The 17965-nt window shown below is 42.8% G+C and overlaps 1 protein-coding gene and 1 long non-coding RNA gene across 2 annotated transcripts in view; one reads left to right on the top strand and one right to left on the bottom strand.

The window, feature by feature from the left end:
• Window positions 1–17965, top strand: part of vat1 (vesicle amine transport 1) — a 30508-nt gene that overhangs the window by 5321 nt on the left and 7222 nt on the right. Inside the window, exons 2-5 of the mRNA XM_086056662.1 lie at window positions 2704–2911; window positions 15553–15723; window positions 16391–16480; window positions 16938–17179. Of these exons, the coding sequence (XP_085912788.1) occupies window positions 2704–2911; window positions 15553–15723; window positions 16391–16480; window positions 16938–17179 (711 nt within the window). The remainder of the gene's footprint in view (window positions 1–2703; window positions 2912–15552; window positions 15724–16390; window positions 16481–16937; window positions 17180–17965) is intronic.
• On the bottom strand, window positions 1351–4333 carry LOC147134430 (uncharacterized). Its single transcript, XR_015090232.1, has 3 exons — window positions 3582–4333; window positions 2687–2941; window positions 1351–2074 (listed from the first exon to the last, which is right to left on the bottom strand). It is a non-coding gene; the product is annotated as an uncharacterized LOC147134430 (long non-coding RNA).

Here is a 17965-nt window from a genome sequence, read left to right as displayed (position 1 = left end):
CAAGCTTTTTTTGCCTATGCCATGCTATTGGAATGAGCATAGCGTCGAAATCTGAAAAAGGTTCATTGCATTTGATTTCACACATTTAAGACATGTTTTACGCCTGTTAAATCATTACACAGTTCCTCACCTCCTGCCCCTGTTGCAATATTATTTTGACTAATATCGCTATTACTTATACTAATACTACTATATATCTTTTGTACTATAGAAATACGATTGTAGGAATTAAGCTCTTGGGTGTTTTTCCCATTCCATTCCTTGTTGTCACTCATATAAGTGACCAACCATACTTTTCCGACCAATCAATGGACCGCATTGTGTCTAGTCACTCATTAGCTACCATACTTCTGTGACATAAATCAAAGGTTGGTTCCATAAAGAAGTTAACAATGTGACAACAGAAGTAAAAAAAAAAACCCTTCAAACCAAACTTAAAACCTGGCTACATATGGCCTTTGGCAAAAATCCTTGGTTTTCTGCTGAACTCGTCAAGCTACAAAGCCGCTGACCTGCATACCGCCCCAAATTGAATCACCATTTGATTAAGTCAGTGAATGCATATGCGGCTAACTGGAAGCGTCTTTGTTGACCCGGACACTGACTCTGCTGGATGCCCAGAAATATTCTTATGCATGTATGTATAGAGGTGTGTGTGTGTGTGTGTGTGTGTGTTTTGCAAGTGTCACAAGGCTGTCTCACTTGGCCTTGAGTACTCCTCACATGCTGTACGTGGGCACAGAAGAAGCGCTGAAATGGCTGCGTGAGTCATGTCGCTCTCCCGTAAATGCCGTCACCACCGCCGCCACCACAACTACCGCTGTCTTGCATTGTTCTAACAAGTGAACCGGCAGGCCCGATGCGTTCAAGCACCCCCCAGAGTCAGCATGTCTAACAAAGGATTGAAAAAGGGAAAGCGTCATTTGTAAAGAGAAGGGAGAAAGAGGGGAGCTGTCTCTAATTGGAGCCGATAGACTGAAAGGCGCACGGCTCCCTCCGGACCATTAGAGGGGGCCGAACGGAGCGGGTTTGTTCCCAGGAGGAGAGCGCTTGTCTTATGCTTAGCCATGGGGAAGAAATCTGGCAGGGCCGATGATGAGTGGAGGGAAGCCAGGGGGAGAAGATGGGCCCCCATTGTCCTGTCTGCTTGACAAGGAGGGCGAAGTCTTTGAGAAGGAGACAGTCGGGGATTAAGAAATCGAAAGACGGGAGGAGGGATGTACTCGTGAAGGGGGAAGGAAAACGTTCTAAAGTTGCTCTGGTGTCGGGAAGTGAAAGAGAAAGAAGGGAAGAGAAAAAGTGTGGATTGCGGAGAGGAGGAGGGAGAGTCTTTCATAAAAGGAGGAAGAAAACAGGAAGAGGGCTAGAAGGCCGCAGTTGTCTCTGTTTCCTGTGTCCCTTGAGCGGGCCTTCCTGATTGGACTGTGCGGCGGCGTCGCAACAGGGAAGTTTACAGCAAAGGCCTGTTGTGCAGTCAGTGGAGGATGCTGCTTTGATAAGCAATAAGTGACAAGAAACTCGTGCGGCTTTCAAAGAGGAAGTGTGCAGCAATTTGACACATTAACACTCTTACGCGCTGAAGACGTCATCGATTTAATCAATCCATCTTAATTCTTCATCTGTGCAACAAGGTGACAAACTCAAGGCCGGGGGGCGGATTCGGCAGAATTCAGGCTTCATCGGTTGATGCAACAATGCTAGTTAGGACAGTCTCTGTTTTGGTGTGGAAATGCAACCATTTAGCCTCTATGCTCTAATCCATGCCAGAAATCACTCTATATGACTGAAACAATCTATGGAACACTGATGAATAAATGAACCTTGCATTCACAAATTAACCAGTGGGTAATATAAATTGTTCAAAGTTAAGACCTAACCCTAGCCCTTCATTTTGACTCTTTGCAGCGCTCTTTTTTGACACAAGACAATAATCAAGAGTTGCAAAAGAGCTGTCTCTGTTTTTCATTCTTTGCGCAGAGCAAAGCCTTCAAGGCTAGGCAGCTGATGGGATGCATTTTTTCCCTGTCTGCCCTTGTGGTGACCAAAAACCACCCACACGGGCAGGATCCAGACCCTGTCAAAAAAAAAAAGATGTTACTATAAAAACAAACATTTACCCATCTTTGATACGTGGCTCTGTTTCCATCTTACGGCTGACATGGCTTCCAACATAATCAATAGTGAGTGTGTCACCTCGACACTGACGCATTGTCGTGCCGATAAAGTACTTTTTGCAGTGGTCTTAATAGTCAAAACACGCTGCAATGTCAGCTGCGGTAACGCTTGGCATCCGTCCTGCCAATAATGCTGATTGCAACTGAACCCAGGCAAGAATTCGAGCCCTCTGACTGCCAAAAATAAATAGGAAGCGAAAGCAGAATGGATGAAACGTGGCACTCATTAAAGCTCGACTGTATAGACCACTGTCACAACTTTTACTGAGCCAAGGCACATATTTGACTTTAGAAAGATCTCATGGCACATAACCAAACAAAAATGTCACAAAAATTATAAACAGTGAAACCCCGTCTATTCACAGTTCACTATTCGCAAATGTTTTTTTTTTCTGCGGAACCCAAAGTCCTGGTTGGTTGTAATTGGTGTCAAGGAAGACTGTGTTTTTTTTTTTTTTTTTTTTTTTTCCCCCAAATTGGTAATCACTGATCTTGTCTTTACATCCACGTACTTGTCATTGTTTCCCAGGTGGGCGACCAGGTGATGGTGCTGAGTCGCTTCGGCCTGTGGCAGGAGGTGGTGGTGGTGCCGGCCAACCACACCTTCCTCATGCCGGAGGGCATGAGCTTCGAGGAGGCCGCTGCCATACCGGTCAACTACATCACCGCCTACATGATGCTGTTTGACTTTGGTCACCTGCGGCCCAACCAGAGCATCCTCATCCACTCGGCGGCAGGTAGGATTGATGCGTAATGCGCATCACCCTCTTTGAAATGATAAGGCAAAGCACATTCACATTTTCTTAGGGAATTAATTCATTTGGAATATTAACATTGCATTGTCAAGTACTTTTGACATTTTAGATTGTGCATGTTAGCCATCGGAAAATACAAAATAATGTTTTTTTTCCCAAAAGATACTAACAAGATAAAGTAAAGAAAAAAATGCACAACATCGAAGCCTGAGGCGCCGTGCTGAGAGGTTTCACAATCAAGTTTTGAAAGCCAACTGCAACTAAATATGTTGACGATTATGAGCCGTGCCGGCATGTGATAGCAACCTTGTGACAATTTCGCATTGACGTATGAATACTTAATCATTAATACTTCACCATCTCCAGGAACCTCACTCCACTTTCCCAAAATATAGGATTTACCATCTTAAACCATTTTTTTTGCTGCGGGGTCAAGTTTGGTGCAGTGCGGTTTTCATCTTCCTAATTCGATTTCTATGGACGAAATAGTGAATTGCCTCCATTGAGTCAAGACGTGGGATTTCCACATCAAGACCTTGTTGATACAAATGTTTTAATCCACCAAATTCCATGCGTTCCAATAGGATCCCCCTCACGGGGGTTAAAGATGGGGGTGGGGATTGGTGGGAGAAAACTGCGAAAGCATTCACACCTGTTTTGGGGTGTAAAGCAGCAAGGCCGATGAGAACATTTGATTTTGCTGCTGCTCCAGGCAGCTGCAGAGCAGGAAAATACATTAGTTAGCCGTCTGTAGAATTTTCGTCCTCTTACAGTGCTGAGGGAGTCGGAGCAGGAACAGGATCCAGAGGCTTAAGGGACAGCGAGTGGGTGTACATGGAATGAGAAGTGAGGCCGGGAATGAAATCGGAGCTGCATTTCTGCCCAGGTGTATCCAGTTTACAGTAGAAACCAATACAACGTTGTTTCCTGGGAGATGAGCGACGGCCTCCATCCCTAATGTTTGGATGCGGCCGATGTCTCGCATCCCTGGGAAAGCCATACGTCAGAGAGGTTTCACGACAGGGCGTTATGCACACATTCATTGTAGGAACAATATCGTGGAAATGTGGTTTTCTCATGCAGGGAGGCTTGGAGACAGGATAGTTTGGAGGCAGTTTATCAGGGCAGGCCGACTACTGTCATTACAAAGTGTATATCAGCGATGTGCAGTCGAATCTAAATTTCACATTTCGATTGAGACCGTTAAGGCGGAACTTTGCAATGTTAAGACTGTTAGAGAGATCGGAGTGTAGCTTCACTTCACTAATTCCCCCAATCTTTGAACCTCTGATCAAAGACACTCAAACACCATTAATTGGTTTTCCTGGCGTAAGGCATGCAATTATGAAAGTTAATAGTAATGATAAGCAGTCACAAAAAAATGCATATTCAGCTTCAAATAAATATCAGTGCTAGCAATACTTAGCTACCATTAGCAATGTGAACAAGCTGACGATAGCTTTGGCTGCTATGTTGCTAGCATGACTTATTTGTAATTGAGTTATCATAACCCTAAATGTTAGCGGTCTGAAGTTTGATTTTCTTGTATGTACAATCGATTACAAATTTGAAAAGTGGTGATAAACTTACCTGTCGAGCAGAAATTCTGAATTCTCTCAGCTGTTTTGTCTCGGGAGCTGTCCAAATTCCTTCTTTTTTAGCTTTTGTTGCTTCTTTGTCCTGCTTCTGTTTGCTATTTTTATGCTCAGATGTTGGCAACGAGGGATGGGTATTATTTTTCATTTTACAATGTTGGATATTCCGTCATAGTTTCATCTTTTGAAAAATTACAAATTGCATCTTTGTGTTTTGTGACAGTTAAGACTGCTTTATAGTTTTAACAATTAGAATTTAAGACTGGGTGTTTTACTAAATCCTTAAGATTAGGGCATGTCATTAATATTTTTCAACTATGGACACGTGAAGCCCTTTGAGACTCTGTTTTTTGCAAATAAATACATTTAACTTGATTTGATGCTCCGGACCAGTTCTTTTACTGTTTTTATGTCTCGTACAAACAGGCAATAACTCCTTCAGTCTCCAAAGCTGCACATCCTATAATCGACAAGATAAAAATTAATACGATTGCAACAGAGCACACTTCTACTAGTACTTCGAACAGAGTGTGAGATGCACATAACAGTGGGCTCACATGGTGCCTCAGGCTGCGAGGCGGTGGGAGGTCTTACCAGCTGAACCTGTCAAAAATTGTTCCTGATGTTCTGTGATTAGAGAGATTAAAGGTAACGGTGGTGACAGGCGGCTCCGCCAACAGAGCGAGGCTTTTTTTTTTTCTTGCTGCATTCTTAACTCTCATGCTTGCAATATCACCAAGGAAATTACACCCTAGGTTTCATATAGTTTATTGAATGTATTCGTCCACGCGGGTATGGTGGCAATAATGCAAATGCACACTGTGTTGATATGTATCATTACTGGGCGAGAATATTGTGTTCATAACAAGCATTTTACGATGAATAATCTGTCCTTGCAATGAGGGGTACCTGTTTAGTGGCAGGGTGTAAATATTAGAAATAGCTCTCAGTACTCTTTCTTACCAATCAGAAAACCAATCAGTATGTCACATGACTATGTGGAACACCACCGTTACAGCTACCAGTTCAAGCAGTCATCAGAAATCCGCACATTTTCATGTCACCGTTCCAAGTACCTTGTATATACTTTATTTTTTATTGTCAACCCCAATTGGATGATTTGTGTGTGGGGGTTCGGGGGTGGGGGGCCGTGTCACAAGCCATCCGGTGACTGTGTGGAACTGAAAGCAGCCAAATAAACAGCGGTGACATGCCTGTACAACTCTGCATTCCTGCCCTATCAACTTAGGTGGTGCCAGGATGCAAAATAATCAAGTTGTGGTGACACACATAGATTCACAATGCAACACTGAGGTCACAAACCTGAACCCCCGCCCATCCCGACATTGAGATTTATGATCGGAGCGACTATTCTGAGAGATGTTCCATAAACATTAAATACACAAAAAAGCTTGACAGATTGCATAAATGTACGTGTAAATTACTACTGAATATCTACAAATTGTCGCTGTGAATCTTTAAATGATAGCCATGATAACCATGCACAGCTAATTATTGAACAATGTGTTTATTATTGTGGTTTCACTTGTCTCTCATGTACAGCTGTAATAGATTATGCCAGTCATTGAAGTATTAAGTGTTAGCATTTTAGCATTACAAGCATTGACCTAAAACCGCTGAGGTCAGGATATGCTATGTTTATAGCCACTAAGTGTTAGCATTTCTGTTAGCTTTACTTGTGTTTGCATACAATTGTAATTAGCTCCTGTAGAACATTATTCCCAGATATTTTATTACGTTTGTAGCCAATGTGTGTTAGCATTTTAGCATTAGTAGCGCTCGGAAACTGGCTGAATTTATGCCAAGTGTGAAGTACAATGTTAGAATGAGTGTGAAAGACAGTAGTGTTACTAGCATTCAGTGCAAGATGCGACTAACTTTTGCAAAGAATGTTCTGTTTGTAACCACTGTGTGTTAGGATTTTCGCATTATTAGTGTTTGCATAAAATTGTAAATAGCTTGTGTGGATTGTTAAATTCAAGATATATTTTGTTTATAGCCACTGAGGGTATTACCCTTATAACATTACTAGCGTTTGCCAAAAAGAAAACACAAAAAAAAAACTGTGATTTAGATTCTATGGAGGGTTTACTTCAAAATGTGACATACAGTAAATGGTTTTGGTTTGATTACTTCATGCGTCATGCCGTAATCTAAACTATGCTAACAATGAACGCAATGAGTATTTGGGCATGTTTGACAAGAAACGTAGAAGCTTTCAGCTAAGTGGACGATTACGGCCACCATCTGCTACGATGGCTGTTAGCTGCTAATGCTAGCCAACTATCAAACAAGTCAGCGAAGGGCTATCTCTATAAATATTTACAATACGAGCGTGGATTTCATTCATTATTGTAATTCCAAAGGTTGTGCCAAAAATACAGTGTTTGTAGAACTTGGAGTAGGATGCTAGAATGCCATGCCAGACGTAGCAGCCATGTCACCGCATGTTGTGCTGCTCAGTGAATCAATATTTTTTGCTGGAGATGGTAATGCAGTAATACTCGTCTTCTTTGTACAACCTGTTGATCTTTAAAAGGGAAAACGGTTTAAAAAGGCTATAAGGGCTGACACTTCACTAAGCCACACTACAGAAACTCTGGCCTAGTAAGTCGCAATGTAGCACAGAACAGAGGCTCTGATTTTTGCATATGTTATGCTTTTGCTCAACATCAAACCAAAAGATTACCAACCTCTAGGCTATAGCAATCTTAGCCAGTGAAGCTAATAAGGTTAGTTCCTGGTTGCAACATTTTCTGTATGGGCGGCGGGCCTATTGCTTTTTGGTAGCCAGCTTTACTGGAACGGTACAAATTAATTACAAATATCTTTTTTTTTTCGGTCAACTTTTCCCTGTCACATGACCCGCTAAAGCACTTCGTCCGGCCCGAGAAAGAGTAAACAGTCCTCAGCTGCCTCTCTCGTGGCCCTACCGCCGCCGCTGTCCTCTTTATTTGCCAAACAATAGCTTGTTGTATTTCCTCCTGCCGTGCCTCTCTTCCCCGCCATTGCGCACATCTGCATCCTCCTCCACTCCCCCGGCACGACCACCACCATATCCGTCGTTGGCGTAATGTATTCTCGCTAACCCTCTTGTGTCACCCCCCTGAGGGAATTTGGGTGTGGTCAGGTCCACTGACATTTGGATACGTCTTTGCGAGAGCCGTCCAGTGTGACCGGCTTTTCCTCTCTGACCTCCCCCTGAACCAGGGCCCAGTGTTTGTGAACTCTTGGCCTGCCATCCACTACAGCACCACACCCACACTAAACATTCCTGCATACAATCCAATGATGACGTTACACCACTTTGGTTTTGTGTCAGGACTCCCGTGATAGACAAACACTAGCATATGTTATCCATCTGCAGTGGTCGTAAAGTAGTCTAGTTCTGGCACTAGTAGCCTAGTCGGAAGACTTCCATGCAACTGCTTCATGCTAGAGAGTCGAAATGTGCGCTCTCGAGTGGAAGCGGATGACAGCCAGAATCAGAATCATCTTCATTGGCCAAGTGAGTAAAAATCTGTGGTACTTGGAGTCAGTCTAGTATGATAGTAACAAGGACATACCTGTACACAAATAAACAGGGGGAAAAACAGGGAGGCACGCATAATGTTTGATTTGTATTTCTGGTTTTGGAGGGTTAGGGACAATTGGGGGTTGGGCTTAATTGGTTTCCCTTTTTGGTGCAATTTATTTGGACATGAACACAGCTAACCAACTCTGGTGGGGATCAAATCAACCATTTAAAAATAAATGTGTTATCAATCTCATTATTTTGAGTGGTACACACACCTGCAGACATGCGCGCGCGCACACGCACATTTACACACGTTTTGCCATTGGTAAATGAATAGTTTCTGTTTACGAAATTGCCAAAACGTTGCTGTTTTTGAGGCTGATCTATCTCTTGTCTACTTTTATAGATTTTAGAAGTAACCAGAGTTCAGTAATATATTTTATTCCACAGACACAAGCTCTGGAAGTCATCAAGCTGCCAGTCTTTTTCACGATTTTGCTCATCTGGAAACCAATATATGGCTAAATGACTTGCGTTGGGCAATTTTATGACCACTTCCTCCTTTCAGGATGTGTAACTTTGTGTACCAGCCAGGTTGATCATTGAGTTTTCGCATTATTACGCCACAGTTTTAGGCATATGAGATGCTCTTTTCGGATACAAGCCATTTTTTGTGTACAAATGAATATTTTTGTTAAGAACTGAAGTGAGAATTATCTGTGTTTGAACACTTTTAAACCAAGTGCCTGCGCTCACCAGAAATGTTGTGAAATTTGTACAAAAAGACTCACCAATCATTAGAAAATTTACACATTTAGTGATTTATTTTCTTTTTTGGGGGGTTTATTTTATTTTATTTTTTTCAACTGATACGATCAAAATCAGTATCACTTAATTGCCATTGTCTGTGAAAGGTAGCGTTCACATTGCTTAAGGCTAACGCTAAATAACGTCTATATTGCGATGCTATAACCCTTTGAGCAATGACTTGAACACAAATGGTGCAGTAACACATGTAAACAGATAATAAAACAGTACTCAAAGTCATTATTTATCCTCTGTGATGAATAACTAATATTAGTGTCATACTGATGAGCTATGAGGATTTGAGATAACAGTCTCTCCCTTCGTCTGTCTTGTACTATGCCCAGGGGGCCAAGGCAGGCACATATTTGTCAGTACTGCATTTTTTTTAATACTCCAATATTATGGAGTGCTATATCCACAGTTACATTTGAGTAATTTTTAGTTTTTTCTGTCCTTTAATATTTTAGGTTGGATGAGTCGAGTCAGAGACTCTGCTTGGATGTTTAAAACACGTGTACATGTTCATGACCTCAGGCAGGTCTCGGGCATATTATTCTTTGGTTAGGAGATGATGACTGATGAGATTGAGGAGTGGTGAGTTTTTTCTTTTTTTTTTTTTATCAAGTTATTTACAATCATTTATATATTGTGTTCTATCAGCACACATGATGTTTTTTTCATGCGCTATTTAGTAGTTAACAATGTCGCTCACGTGTACAAGCCGCCTGAGGGCTTCAGTAAAAAGCCTCGGTGCGACTGTCTGCAATGCTGGGCTAATTCGGTGTGACCACCAAGCAAAGCGGGGAGTCGTTCGGGGGGGGGGGGGGGGGGCCGTTGAACCGTCAGCGCTCCTCAGGCCTGGCATGGCCGCCGGCGCATCAGCTGCACTGATAAGCGAAGGGAAACCAGGGCGACCTCTGAACTAACGCTCCAATCATGCTGCCGCTCTCATTCCCGCAGTCTTTAAACCCCCCAAAATCCCCGTTCCCCCAAACCAACCACCCCCTGTCTAGCCTCATTCTAACCACCGCTCACACTGGCAGGTGTGTCTGATTTGTGTTAGGGACACCTGTGTGTGTGTTTTAGTAATACACATTTAAACTGTCACGGCTAAAATGAATGATCATATTGTAATAATGTGCATGCCAGGCCACTGGTTGGTGATGTTACTTTCGGCACTAAAAATGTCCTGTTTATGTAGTCTGAGACATTTTTGATGATTTATTATACACCTTGACACCACACACAGGCCACAAGTGGAAAAGCAGGCAGCCAACATATCAACTTGGACAGTTTGGTCTAAAGACATACTGGAGGTGGGCAGGAATGTTTGGATGTCATGACTGGTTTTATGTTTTTGAAGATTATATTTTCAATCAAAATAATATTTACTATTATAATTATTTGTGTTTCTTGCTGGACTTTATTTGTACAGCACCTTAGGTTAGGGGTTTGGAATGATTTGGAATGGTGACATGAGTTCAGGTTTAGAACGGGTTTGTAAATCAGGTTACTGTTAAAATTGGGGTTAGCGGGTTAGGATTAGGGGGCTGGGGTTGGTGGGGTTTGGATACAGGGATTTTGGCAGAAAATTTAAAAATTTGGGATATTTATTGACATTTTTGTTTGTTTTTTTGTAAAAAATATTACAAACTAAATATTATATAATAAATACAATTCGATTTTTAAAAATAAAGGTATTTTAAGTGACACATCACATGCAGCTCTAAACCCCTTATTCCTTACTCTAAATAATTCAAATAACATTGGATTTTTTTATACACTATTACTTGTACATGTTCATGATTTCAGGGAGGCCTCAAGTTTGTGGAAGGGTCTTGCTTTTTAGGGGATTGGGAAGATTAAGGGTTGGGGAGTGTTAGGGACATAGGGTGAGGGGGCTGTGGTTATGTTGTTAGTGTTAGGGGTTGAATCTAATTTCGGTAGGGTTAGGGATTAGGGAATGGGAAGGTTGGGGTTAGGGTTTTAGTGTCTGGGGTTAGGATAAGTGAATTAGTGTTACGGGGTTAGGGATAAAGAGGGTCAAGGGGTTGGGATTAGGAAGGGTTAGTTTTGGGAGTTATTTTGGGGTTGAGAAAAGGGGGTCGCGGTTGGTTTGACAATTCCTTGTCAGTAGTATAAATGTGAGTTAAAATTAACACTTGGTGTGGGCATGTTAATGCGCGTAGCGGTTGCATAAGAAAGAGAGGGCAACAAGATCACCATCAATGTGTGTTCCTTTAGGCAGGCACGTTCCCTCCATAAATAGTCATGCTGTTTTACAAACAAGATAGTATGAATTACCGGCGTGACATTCCTTCCTCGGGAAATCTACGGGCTGCCTGCCTTCACACACTCAAAACTGGCTTCCTCCACATGCTGCCTGCTGAGAATTTTGAGAGAGCGAAAAAGTGAGAGAGGGAAAAAGAACGTTAATTTGCTCTCCAAGCTTTGCCTGCGCAGCCCACAAAAATACCAAGGTTACATAATGCAGAGTAATAGCAGTGCAAAGAGTGCACATTGACAAACAAGCTCCCATCACTCTGGCATCTGAGCTGGGGCCACAGAGAAGAGGACAAGGAGGGGAAATAAAAGGCTTTGTTGAAGTTGTAACGCGGCCCGTGTTGGTTGTTGAGAGATGTTTTCTTTTTCTTTTTTTTTTTTTTAGCCATTCTTTCGTAGGCTGCCGCAAGCGAATGGCGGGATGTGAAAGTTCCTCAAGTAAAAGTGGAAATAGATGCAGAGGAAGTGACACAGCCAAACAAGTCTGTCAGCTCGCAAGCATTTTCATTTAGATAGTGATGAGAACATTCAGTACAGCGATGTGTTTATACTATAAATAAACGAATATGGGGAAAGACATTTTACAAAAAACTCAATTTTATAAACATTTAAGATTTCTAATTTTACACAAAAAAAAAAAATCATAAAAATATGACAAAAGCACACCTGATATAATTACGATTGTAAATAATTGTATGTATTTGATATGTTAGATTTATGCTATTAGGTAGAAAATGGTGATGAAAAGGATTAAAATGGACCGTTGACTCGAGTTGTATCATAAAACATTCTTCATTAATAGATTCATTATATTTTCTTTCCAAAATTTTGTACAGTTTAAAAAGGATTTAATAGTTTGCAGTAACCTACGTGGTATAAAACTAATACTGTAATAGTCAAGTTTAACATGCTGAGGACCCCACATGGCAACAAAACAAAAAGGAAGACAATGACAATCAGTCATAGATAGAAGCTTTGAATATAAATGAAGACATTGTGGGTTTTAATCAGGATGATGCCGAGGTGTCACCTTATCTCAATGTCATGTTCCTATAAATCCAACAAGCATTTTACGAGCAATGTGCACTGTTGTCGGGCTCCGACTAAAACAACAGTGTCATGGTGTCGTGGTGGATTCCTCCGTGTTTTTGTCTCAAATTCCTCATTCGGTGGAAGTATGTCAGGATTGAGGGGGAAACAAAAAACCCTGCTGTGACTGAGGGGAAAACAAACAACATGCGTGCATGTTTTGTAAGGGAACAACAAATGTAAACATTTCAATTTGATTTCAAGAGAACCAATGAGATTAGAGCAGGAATTTGCTTAGGCTGCCATTTCAGCCTTGACAAGGGGCTAAGGTTTGGTTAGGGCTTGAATTTGGGTTCTAAGGGGTCAGGGATAGAGTTGTGGTCTTCAGGTTAAGGTTCGGTTTGGGGTTGGGGGTTGGATTACAGGAGGGTGGAGTCACTTGATTATTCCATGGGATAGTTGATAGGATAATCGATTCGAAAAAGATTAGAGAGTGACAGCCCCATTGCGGGGTCAGTTGGAGTCAGATAAGGGGTGAGAGTGTTTAGTGGTAGTTCGGGGGAGTTAGGGTTCGATTTCGGGATGAGGTTAGGATTTGAGTTCCCGTTAGAGCTAGACTTAGAGCGCTAGGCTGTTGGGTTTAGAATGAGGGCTATCATTAGCCAGTTAGGGTTCGGGATTAGCAAATCCGACTCAGTTTTGGATTGGACCAAGCGAGCCAAGCCATTTTTTTTTTTCATTTTTCTTATTTTTTACATGAATGGTGTTTCCACATTACAGACATCGCATTAATGCGAAAATTAAAAAAAGTTTCCAAAACTGCAGTTAAGTGTTTTTCACAGGACAGCGACGAAATGAAGCTTTCATGTTTGGAGCGGCGGCATACTTGCCCAGATTAAATTCTGGGATCCGTGCACATGTGCATGAGTGCGAGCGAAGCCAGTTAAAAGTGCACAAGGAGGCCCCTGGCGAGGAATCCAGGTCTTGTGACGCACCGTCAGGAGTTTTTTCTTCAAGCTGGGGGAGAAAGCGGGGTGTGGGGGACAGGTACTTTCTGCGTCTTCCGCTGACTGGAAGCTCGTGTTTACGCGTCCCCACGCTGTACAAAGTTATCAGATGGCTCGACATGCGCTTGTTTTGTTCAGCTGTCGGCCAAGTGCTGATTTAAAGTCTGCACGGAAGGTCACGTTTTGTTTCGCGCCAATGTGGAGCGAATGTGTTTACGCACAATTTATCGCAGCAGCAGCAGCACCGGCGGATTTGAGTTAAGATATGATGAATTTTTTGCAACGGTCACCATACATTACCTTCTCTGCTTATGAAACATAATTGATCTTGTGTACTCGATTCCTCAGACGTGGTAACATTGATTATTTTTTCTTGGAGGGCCCTCAACTCAAAATGGGTGTCACACACCTCAGTAACAGGCAGTAGAATCATGTGATTTCTCCCAGTCAATCGGCAAACCAATGCCATAGTAATAATAGTTTAAAAAGTAAACACAAATAAATTACTGGTGTAGCAATAATAACTGCAATGCTATTAATAAAAAAAATATTACTTAGATAATACTGTACTTAGTTAACCAATCATTGTAAGGTACTTCAATCCTGTTCTAAAGTTGCATAAAAACTAATAATGAAAGTAGACTATCCAATTAAAAAATGGCTCATTGTGTGCAGGTGTGTGTTAATTTGTCTTCATGGTTCATTCAAACATCCCGGCACAATGCCCTTATATGATGACAGTCTTTTGTCAACTAAAAAAAAAATGTCTGTGGCTTGAGATTAAAAGCAAAATGTCTCCTTTTGCTCGCTCATTGCCAGCAATTTGGCACGTGTTTCCCTGGCAACACTTTTTTTTTTTTTTGGGTTTCTCACCACAGAGAATGAGAGTGGAGCCATTGTGCCGCTCTTGTACGGCAGTTTTTTTTTGTTTTTTTTTTAGCACCATCTCTCCCACCACTGCAAGGCGTCAGTCAGTCAGTGGTAGTGCGAAGGAAGATTTTGTCGTAAAAGACCTTTCTATATCTAAATATGCATGGCAGGTCAAGTGGTCAAACTGATGTTACGGGCTCATTTGTTTCCTAACTGTTCAGGGGGTGCCCCTGCCTTCCCTAAAATACATACAAACAGCAGCATACACGAAGCTCAAAAATTCATACAGACTTTCCTAAAACGCAAAAAGGTAGAATTTCAAAAGTGGAAAGTGTAATTTGCAATAAAACGGAGATATATACAGTATTCTGTTTCCACACTGCAGCCACACTGTAAAAATGTCTGCTCTTTCAAAGGCTTTGTGCTATCAGATAAGACGACTAGAGCTAGACGGGGTCGGGCATGAATGACCTTTATGGATGCCTTTCACTTCAAGTCCTTTCCAGTCAGCCTCCCTTTCAAACGAGCCCACCTCACACTTATCAGTAACCTATTACTTCTCGGCAAACACGGCTATGCGCTTTCAAACAGAGCGAGAGCAAACACAGATATCCTCTTAAAATGTCTGCAATGTGCCACATGTTGTTTTTGTGTGACTGGCAGAAAAACAGACATGTGGGATTCCTTGAATGAGCCAGAAAACAAAGCAAGAGATGCATCATTTGGCCATCTCATTGTGTGGAGTGTCAGGCTCCCTAATGTGATTGTATAACAATACAATCTATGCATGCATGCACAAGCACAAATCAAAATGGTGCTGGCTTGTTCAAAACAATGAATAATGCTAATCACGTTGACTCTATTTGTCTTAAAAAGTGTGCATGGTATTACTTGTTGTCATGTCATATGTTGCTTAGGTGTATTCTTAGTCAGTTCCCGGGCGTTTTAATAATACTGCTGTGACATGCTTTCGTACAAGAAAACCCAAGGATCAACAATTATAACACACTCTATTCCCTGTCTTGCTGAAATTAGCCTGTTTTAATGACTGGTGAGCAAAAGTGCGGCTTTTGTTACCAGGGGTGGAACTAGGGTGTTGCTACTAGATGAGCGACGTCTCCTTGTGGAAGCTGAATCAAATCAGAATAGCTTTTGAGTAGAAGATTTAGATTAGGTGGTGAATGATTGCTGACGCTAATCTTCATCCAACAAAACTCAATGCAGCTCTACTTACCGCTTGGCTTTGGCATGATAGTGTTTCGAAAGTGGCTCTGGATCTCCACCCAGCTCAGCTGCCCAGTCATGGGCAGAGAAAGTGGGTGTTGGGGCGCTTGTTATGTAATTTCTTAAAAATTCTCAAGACTCACAGACACATTTTCAGAAATAGGAAAATAGCAATTGATCTCCCTCTCCACACAACTGTTGACAAAAGTCAATTTGCTGCGATATACTGTACGCCCATTTAACATTTGACACCTTTGTGTTCCCCACAAGGTGGGGTGGGCACGGCAGCCACGCAGCTGTGCAAAACAGTGAAGGACGTCACCGTGTTCGGCACGGCATCAGCCAGCAAGCATGAGGCCATCGGCCAGGCCGGCGTCACGCATCCCATCGACTACCGCACCAAGGACTACGTGGAGGAGGTCCGCAAGATTAGTCCCAAAGGTGAGAGGGTGGACAAAAAAAACCTTTTCAGCCAAAAATTATACTGCGACGTTGTGGGTGTGGTCACAGCCAACTTCCATCAAGACGAATCAAAGCAACTCCTTTCAAGCCAGTCATGCGCTTGATTTGAGTCTTGACATTGTGGAAGCACATCCGCACCATGAAGTGGGCACTTGGACACTGCCTCCCGCACCTGATTCTTTGTGCGCCCCCCACAGAGTTGTACCGATATAGAAAACAAAGCTTAAGTGGGTTTGATACCCGCTGTTCACATATTTATGAATGAAAGACTGTCGGTCTGACATCAGTCCATCTGTGCTATAATCAAAATTAATGAAAATTGCGTTAGACTCGCTGCGCCAGTATTTAGGCTTGGTCCGAGCAGGCGTAACTTTAGACTGAGTTTGTGCCACTCCGCTGAGCGCCTCTCCAAGGACACACCCTAACTGTGCTGGAGTGCACAGCTTGGCAAAGACCAGCCAAATTGGCAAACACGCCTAGTGAGCATTTTGCCCGTATGAAAATTGGGATCCGCCGCATTTGCGCCCCACCGACAGATGCGAAAATAAGAGCCGGATAATTAGACATCGGAATCAATACGCCTTCTACTGTGTGTTTTTGGTGAATACACGTTAATATGAGCGCTTTTATTTTGTCTCCCATACAGGACTGGACATAGTATTGGACCCTCTTGGCGGATCAGACACCCACAAAGCCTACAACCTGCTTAAACCAATGGGCAAACTCATCACCTATGGTCAGTAAAAACAATACAAAAAAAAAAAAAGTTATCCTTGAGATATTATTGCCGTTTACTTTCACAACTACAATAGTTGTGAAAGTCTTCTCCGTTTGTGTCTTCGTGACTGTATTACACCGCCCCCTATGTAGTGCGTGCGTGCATGTGCGGTCCGTGGGAAGGCCTCTATGGCGATGCCTGCCGGAGTGGGTGAGGACGGCATGCACGGAGAACAGGGCTCCGGCTTTTTCCACGGAGCACAAAAATCCTTGCATGCGGCCTCCTACCCTCACTCACCCTTTCATCCTGGACCCTCTCTTCCATCTTATCAGCACTATGCGGAACCAAACAATGGAGCACATTCTGTATATTCCGAACTTGGAATGTGTCTATGAGTCCCAGATTGTACACTCTACAATGTATGAAAGGAACACCTGATGTGACGCACTGTGTAAACGAGGCATTTCTTCTTCAGGTGCTGCTAACATGCTGGCGGGCCAGAAGAAGAACTTGCTGGCCGTGGCCAAGAATTGGTACCACCAGTTCACTATCCATACGCTCAACCTGATCCAGAGCAACAAGTCGGTGTGCGGCTTCCACCTAGGCTACCTGGACGGCGAGACGGAGCTGATCAGCCAGGCCCTGAACACCATCCTGGACCTCTACAAGCAGGGCAAGGTCAAGCCCCGCATTGACTCCACCTGGCACCTAGAGCAGGTGAATGTCCGCCCAGAGCAATTCACTTCTCGGAATCAGAAAATTCTGATCCAGCATGAATTTTTAATCGCAATTCGCATGTCGGTTTGAGTCCCCGCCCGTTTGTGCACAGCCCTAGTTAAGAGGAAGACTCCTAAAAGTTCTGTGAGAATTAGTGTCAGAAGTGGGATTCCATCGGCACTGATTCTTTTGGAGAGGTGATTCCTGTGCATGTGGAACTCAAGAGAATCTGCCTCTCTGGTGTTGAGTTTAGTGTACGTTTTGTTCAACTCAAAATTCTTGCGATGAAAATTGGGTTAAGATTACTAACCCTAAGAGTTATATGAAAATAGCTGTCAGAAGTAGGATGCCAACAGCACTGATTCCTGAGAAAGGTGGCCCCCTACTCTACAGACCTGAGAAATTGGGGGGGGGGTTATGGAGTCAGAAGTGGGCTGGTTATCCGTGAGGCCATCTCTAGCGAGTTCCATTAAGGATAGGACTCTTAAGTCTTCCATTAAAATTGGTGTCAGACGTGAGAAGCCATCAGCGATATTCCAACCACAAGAAGGCCAATGTCTCAGGCTAGGCCAGACAGAGTCAGACTGTCGATGAGGAGAACGCTGCCAAAAAGCAGATTATGAATGGAAAAGTGTGAGAAAAAAGGGCCGAGACTGTGACACTCGGTCAGCAATTGGATCCTCTGAAACGACGCCCTCCTACTGTTCATCCTTTTCTTCTTCTCCTCGGCCATTTCTCTGCCTCTCCATCTGTCACAGATTCCAGTTTTTTTTTACTCCCTCCCTT

Source organism: Filicampus tigris, chromosome 16 (assembly GCF_054856515.1).
Source record: "Filicampus tigris isolate MCC_2025a chromosome 16, RoL_Ftig_1.0, whole genome shotgun sequence".
Taxonomy (NCBI): domain Eukaryota; kingdom Metazoa; phylum Chordata; class Actinopteri; order Syngnathiformes; family Syngnathidae; genus Filicampus; species Filicampus tigris.
The sequence above is the reverse complement of the archived record's forward strand: the minus strand, read 5'-3'. Positions and strand labels throughout refer to the sequence as shown.